This window comes from Lissotriton helveticus, chromosome 10 (genome assembly GCF_964261635.1).
Source record: "Lissotriton helveticus chromosome 10, aLisHel1.1, whole genome shotgun sequence".
In the NCBI taxonomy this organism is placed as follows: Eukaryota; Metazoa; Chordata; class Amphibia; order Caudata; family Salamandridae; genus Lissotriton; species Lissotriton helveticus.
This window is the reverse complement of record NC_136071.1, coordinates 339,226,865-339,234,270: the sequence shown is the minus strand read 5'-3', so window position 1 is coordinate 339,234,270 and position 7,406 is coordinate 339,226,865. Positions and strand designations below refer to the sequence as shown.

The 7,406-nt window shown below is 47.5% G+C and overlaps 1 protein-coding gene across 1 annotated transcript in view; it reads right to left on the bottom strand.

The window, feature by feature from the left end:
- Nucleotides 1-1,902: 1,902 nt before the first annotated feature.
- LOC144785192 (uncharacterized) overlaps nucleotides 1,903-7,406 on the bottom strand; it is a 75,903-nt gene continuing 70,399 nt past the window's right edge. Inside the window, exon 4 of the mRNA XM_078664240.1 lies at nucleotides 1,903-2,308. Coding sequence (XP_078520366.1) covers nucleotides 2,063-2,308 — 246 coding nt within the window. The 3' untranslated portion in view covers nucleotides 1,903-2,062. The remainder of the gene's footprint in view (nucleotides 2,309-7,406) is intronic.

Genomic DNA, 7,406 nt, shown 5'->3' with positions numbered 1-7,406 from the left:
ACAGAAAAGGGAAAACGGTGAGCCCTCTGAATCCTCTGTCTGCCAGTCCCATTGAGTTCATTCTGGGAACGCCTCAGTAAACAATTCAATAATAAATTTACGAGGGTCCTGTCCTTCAACCCCCTCAGGAATTTGAAAGACTCGCAGATTGTTCCGCCGAGCTCTGTTCTCCAAATCAATAAGTTTCCATAGCATCGTCTTTTGTGAAGCTAGTTTATCCTCCAAATACGAAATACAGGCTTCTGCCTCGGTAATTCTTGCAGTAAACTCTGAGCAAGTCTTGGTGATACGCCGTACTGAATTTTGTAATTTACGACAGACATTCTGTGTCCTTTGGCTTTCTAATCGCGTTTCCTCCCTGTAGTAATCACTGTTCGATATATAAGACTCAAGGATACCTCTTCTGATGGCTCTAGTGTTCTACGCAGCACAGAGGGGTCAGATTTATCCGGGGTTCTAACCATTGACTTTTGCACCGGTAAAGAGGAATTGGCAAAGTAGCAAGACTCCTCTGTCAAAGCCCTTTTCTTCCACATTGTCTAGGGGCTCCCCTACGATGAATCCCTTTCCGTATCCTCAGGGGGTGTAGTACTATGCTCACTCAGTTCATCCCAATGTTGAGCCATATGCGTTTTCCCATTTCTCATCATCTCCTCACTGGATATATCCGAATGTTCTGATAATGACAAGAACTTATCCACAAGATCCACCAACTCCGCCTCCTTCGTTAGTGAATCTAGACTGTGTGACTCTGTCCCATTAAGAGCCCCAGCCAAGCCAACCGAGCCATTTTTGCTTCTAACCACAGTGTTATTATCATTACAAAGCTTCTGTGGTACAACTGGTTCAGTATCTTGGCAACCCAGTTCCAGGGGTTCACCCCACTGTTGTTCACTCCTGCAGGATTGCGCCCATCCTTTTTACCAGCGCCGTTAGCCAGATCCATATTGCTGCCAGATATTAAATTGTCCACGGCAACAGCGTCATACAGAGAAATCTGCTGAGCACCTGAACTCTCCTTCATGATGACCGGGGGAACCAACAACAGCTTCAACACCCAATGTTCCTAGGAGCTTGTCTGTTTGGGGATTCGGAACACCCTGGATCCCTGTTTTCCCACTCATCCCACCTTTACCTTGTGAGAACATTTGCGGGATAGTGTATTTTGCGAGACTGACCATGCCCGTAGACTTACCATGGGCACAGCTCTGGCCTTTATTTGTTTTACCATTGAGATTAGAGGCCTTCTTACGGCTCAGCGGCTCCGTGGTTTTTCCTACCGTTCCGGAGACAGTTCCAACAGCTGCCACTGTAGCAGCAGCGGTAGCACCATCAGCCAGGGCCTGGGCTTTCCCTCTAGCTCCTTTAGGTGGCATTATCGGTGTTCTGCAATATCCTGTTCTCGACTCTCCAGTAGTTTTGCCTGCAACAGTTGCTGCTGCTCGGCTCGGCGTCTACGCCCGGCCCCTTGCGGCTACAATGTATCCAAGTCGGATTTTGCTGAGATAACCTGAACATGCCAATAGTACCAGGACTGAGCTTCGCACACCTCGGTAAGTGCTCAGACCCACTTTCACCCTCTTGTCCTCTCACTATCCACAGCACATCATCTTCACGGGTGTAGGAGGACAGGGCTACCATCTCACATGACTGAGCTGGCGGGCGCCATCTTGCCTCTGTCAAATGATATTCTATATGTAATATTCTGATATATAGTTCTGTTGATTTCTTTCCCACCCACTGTAAAACTAAGACAGTGTTCTCGTTATAAGAGCTGCTATATTTCTTGTAACTCCCATGATATCCCCAATCCAACAAAATCCCTTCTATTTCCTTTGGGTAACTGATTAGACTTTTTCATGTCAGTAATATCTTGTTTTTTTTGTGCCCCATTGCGTCTCCCATGCACTACTTCTGCCAGGCTCTCTACTCACATCCATTGTGGCGACAAGTTAATCATCCTGTGCAACATTTTTCAGATACTTTGAGAGAGCCATCTGCCCTGTTAACCATTCAATCGCATCACTGCTAGTTTCCATAGCGGCTGCAGACCATGATGGAACTATCTGGAATACAAAAGTTCTGGCTGAATGATCAGAAGTAATTCTGCTTTGCCCTGAAGGTTCTGAGGTTTTCCAAGACTGAATGAACGATCACCATCTGTCGGTGAGAACCTGTTGCTTACCGAGTCCGTCAAGATGCTATCCAGAGTGTCAGCAGTCACCAACATGTTGCTCATTGTCACCTCCCTTTGAGTGATGGTAGTATACATACAATGTACAATGGTTAGTTCCTGCTGGAGTGTTAACTGGAAGAAAAAGTAAATTTCATACATGTGATTAACAGAGTCAATCAGGAACTTATTCACAAACATACTGCAAAATGCTTATCTCAAAACCTTTGTCTGAAGACCTCTGCCTCCACCTCTCTTATCTTTACTACAAGATCTTTGCCCTACACATACAACTATAATTTTGTACTACCCGTGGGAGGGATGGGAGTGAGTGGCTGGAAAACAGGTAATAGTTATTACTAAATGGGAGAGCTTTAGGTAAAGGTAGATTGGGTATATATATTCATTAAAAAACTAAAGGTTATAGGGAGGTTACAGTTAGGTTCAGATTTTCCTCACTCAAAACCATAGAAACCATAGAAATTCAGCAGTTATAGCTAGAGTTATCTCAAGTAACTATAACTTGTGCCTAAGGTAATTATAACTCAACCCCGCCATGAACTGTTATCTCATCAACAATTTGACAGCAAATGTTGCACTGATATTATCAATAATATCAGAGAAGATGTCACAAGTGAAGTAAAATGTGAGGTGCATGGTGACCTTGCGAGTTATAGTTGCCTTAGGGCACAAGGTATAGTTACTCCCCATTAGTAACAGTGCCGGGCCATTGGGAATGGGGTCCCTAGGCCTTGAATCAGCCCGGGGAGGGGGTCTGCGTGCCCCCTCACCCTTCTTACCTTTATCTGTACCCCAGAAGATGGAGTCCGAGGCTGAAAACGGTAAGGGGCCTATGTGCTGCCCTCTCAATATTTTATAAAGCTGGGCCCCGGGAAATGGGGACATCAGGGTTGGCTCATCCTTGGGAAGTGGGCCACGTACTCCCCTGACCTATATGCATATACAAAAATTGATGTGCCCTCAAGTAATACAACTGGTGCTATGTAAAGCGCTTTGATACCCGATTCGGGTCAAGTTCGCGCTATATAAAACTCTGTAAAAAAAAAAACATGGGACCTTACCCGCCCAGGGAATTAAAGAAAACAAGCACAGGAGACTGTACTTGTTTATTTTTTTTTGATTTGGCCACAGATCCTCTGGAAAATCAGAGAAAATTTTAAATCTAAACATTTTTGCCCAGACACGGTTACCTGGGGCCCCCCGCAACCAGTCCTAGGGGGTCAGAGTATTCCTACCCCGCCCAATTGCATTTTTTTCCTGTTTTTTTTGTGAGTCAGGCCAAGTCCTGAGTCCCAAGATGTCTACCACTACTTTCTAGTAGAAGTGTTGGCAGCCAATCAGATCTCACTATGAGAACTGTCGGATCTGCAGAACCACTGCGTCTCTATATATACATATATATTTGTTTTACTTAAAAACTACTGAACAGATTTAAACCAAATTATGAGAGCATGCTTTCTGTCAAATTTGGTGTAATTCCATTCAGAGTTCGGGCTATAGTTACGTTCAAAATTCCTATGGGAAATGACATGAGGAAAAGTTGTTTTGGGTCCTCCTACCTAATGGCAACTGCTAGTAGGTGATTTAAAAATATATGTAAATAAACAAACAAAGGATCCCTATACTCTCAGTCCTTCTTGCAATGGTTGTCTCTTCAGATTTCAAGCCGTGCAGTGTCTCTGGGCATTTTTTGTTGCTCAAGTGAATATGGAGAGTGGATAGTCTATAGATAGATCTATTATTCACTATAAAAACAAAGGGTACAGGAACGTTATAGTTAGGCTCAGATTCCACTTACACAAAATCTGATCTAACTATAACTTACGGGCCCGCAATGCACTGTTTATTACCTCACATATTACATCACTCATGACATGGTCAGTGACTTCACTGAGGACATCACTAATGACATTATCCACAGAACTACTCACACACCCTGTCACACTCCTATATAACCTCTCATGCACCCACTCACACACCCACACAATCACTCACAGACCCATACAAGTACTCACACAACCACTTACTCATCAATAAAGCCACTCACACACCCACTTAGAGTGAAGATTCGTCAAACTACGCCAAAGATATAAACAAGTTTCAAAACCCTTTTCCTATGGAAACATGGTCCAATTGTCCAAACTATAACTACCTACTGGCGTCCGCCAGTAGGTAACATGGCATACATCTATATATACATATTGTCAGCATACAAATATTTATTCGGCTATATCACAACCGTACAAGAACATAAAATGACATGTTTATAAAATAGTAAAAACTAGTGAGCTTAACATTTTTTAAAGAAATACGAATGTGTCAACAGTAACAATACATTATATAATCTCATGCATCACATCAAGGTTAATCAGGTCTAGATTGTCTTGATCTCAAAGCAGCATGTAGAAAGCATGAAACAGCAAAAAGATAATGCTTGATCATCAGACGCTGCAGATACATAAGTGCCAGGTATCCTTGTGAGAAGTTCAGAACTTGCAGTAACGGGAATAGGAACTGCATCCTAGGCAGGCTCAAATATTTGCAAAACAAAATGTAGGGTAGCCTGTGGCGACATATTGTTGCATCCACAGGGCCCTAAGTGCCTGAAAGAGACTGACCACTAGATGTGGTCAAATGATGATGTAGCACGTTAACTGTAGGAACTAGGGTCACCAGTTCCCCGGGGGTAGCCTGGCACGAGCAGGTTGGCACCCGAAAGCTCAGGTGTTAAGTGACTACACAGCACACGCATCCACTGAGACAATAAGTGCACACAAGGACATAGACCACACCAGTTACGTTTGATTCAAATTAATAAGCTTTTATATAAGATTAGAAACAGGGCAATCAAAAATTCACAGTAGCAATACCTTATTAGTTTCCCTTAAAAGCACATGTGTCTCATCACTCGGCAATAAATACTTAAATGAATAAATATTAAATATTAGATAACCGTGGGCTTGGCAACAACCTTGCTCCTAATCAGCACCTGCAAGGAAATCTTTATAAAGACATTCAAATAACATTGCATCAAGCATCAATAACCATTTCTTCATGTAAGCAACCATCTCATTTAGTGACTAAAAGCATCCAGGAAACTTTGCCTTGGACAAGAGTAAACCGTCCATTAATTAGGAGTAAAACATTTCATTCGGTATTAATGGACATCACAGTGAAGATTGGGCATCAGTTCATTAGGCGAGAGAACTGGGCATTCATTAAGGCACAGATACCCCTGTAATCAGCAAAAGCACTTCCTTATACAACCATTACCCTAGCATCAGGGCCTACACCAGCTGGCATTCGTCTGGACCCCAGGCAGGGGTTAACCAATGTCTCGGCCCAGTTCAGAGGCCTGGCAGTCTTGCAGGAACTTCTCCCCCACCGAGAGTCATCTAAGGCCAACAGGGCCCAACCACGATGTTCCCTGGGGGAGGGGCGAATTCGGGGCCTTCTCCGGCCTTCTGACCTCCTCCCTGGGGGTTACCTTCTATCTTCGGCCCTCCGGGGCCCTTGCAGCGGGTCAACTGGTGTAGGAGGGCTCGGGCTCCTTCGGGAGCTCCCCGGTGGTCTGGCACTGTGGGGGGCAGTCGCGAGGTGCAGCCGGGCTACACAAGGCCCCGCGGGTGCAGCAAGCAGGAGGGGATCTCTCGATCTCGTCGAGCACTGCTGCGGGATCTGCCCCGGGTCCCAGGCCTACCGAGTCTCACTGGGCCCAGGACCAATCATAGGAGACAGGGAGGAGGCGCGCAAGCAGCTGCCGGTTTCAGAGCAGCCTGCGGGGGCATGTAGGCCTCACGCTCGACAGCAGGAAGTGGTGGAGGGGGCGCGGCTGGTGACGCGGCAGGCATCCCCTCACCATGTGACAGGGGAGGCAACAGCTTCGGGCCCGGAGCAGCTTTGTGGAATGTGGCGGCGGCCCTCTCCTGGTCCCGGGGGCCGCCGAGGGGGTGATGAAGGTAGCACCGGCCCAGGGAGTGCCGGGCTGCGACGGTGAGTTCCGCAGCGCGCTCAGTCTTTCCAGCGCTGAGGGGGCAGTCTCAACTCTAGCGTTTCGTGACAGAAAGGGGCTCTGGCCTCACAGCGCTTCGTGACAGAAAGGGGCTCTGGCCTCACAGCGCTTCGTGACAGAAAGGGGCTCTGGCCTCACAGCGCTTCCCAGGGGGGGCACAGTTAACGAGCGCTGGATAGATAATGCAGGCAAAATAGCCGTTGCAGCTATCAGGCAGGTCAGCGCTCTAGCGCTGAGGGGGAGGGGAAGAGCGCTTCTAAGGTGGCCCAAGTCACTTCAGGTTTAGGCTCGCAGTTCAGTCAGGGGGGGTTGGCGCAGAGAGGGGAGAGCGCTTGACAGGCAGATCAGTACCTGGTTGATCCCCCAAGATTCCTGGTTAGCGCGGGAAAGCTTCTTCTTGGCGCTTGTTGGTTCTGACGCCCTTTGTTTGTAGTTCCTTGGTTTCTTGAGGGGGGGATTTGAGTTGAAGGCTTGACGGCAGGTCACTTCAGGTGGTCCCTGGGTTCCCCTCCCGCTGGGCCAGATCAGTGGGCTAGTTCAGGGTTCCTCACTCTACTTGGAAGGCAGCACCTAAGCCCTGTCACTACCAGTGGCATATGCCCCTGACTAGGCCCTACCGCCTAAATCTCCTGCATGGGTCCCCCGGGTCAGTGATGCCCCAACTCTCTACTCTGCTCTGACTGGAAAGTTTCCCTCCCTTTCCTTATATAGCGACAGTTGGCAGTTGGCAGTGGCAGTTGGTGTCACCTCCCCTGTTCTAGAAGGTTCCAGGAGCTTCCCACATTTAGCTATGGGCAGGCTGGCATTGCTACATTGTTTAAGGGTTCCAGCCAGCTCTGGGCTACTAGAGTGCACCTAAAAAGACCACGCTGCAGTAGCAGGGGTCAGTGGCAGCCATCTTAGGGGAAGAGAGCACCTGCACCTTAACATTGGGAAACAATGGGAAGGTGCCCAGAGACCTAAGGCCAACAAAAAGTAGCTGGGAAAAATGAGGCCAGGGTGAAAAAAAATAGGGAAGACCACCCTAGGGCTGACAGATCTAACATGCATCCCCCCCTGCCGAAAGAGGGGAGAGCTACCCAACCTCTAGGGCGTTCTCGTCACTAAGGCGGAAAAACCGGGAGAGACCGTCAGCATTGGCGTGGTCAACTCCGGGCCGATGTTCCACCCGAAAGTCCATCCCCTGTAGGGAAATGGACC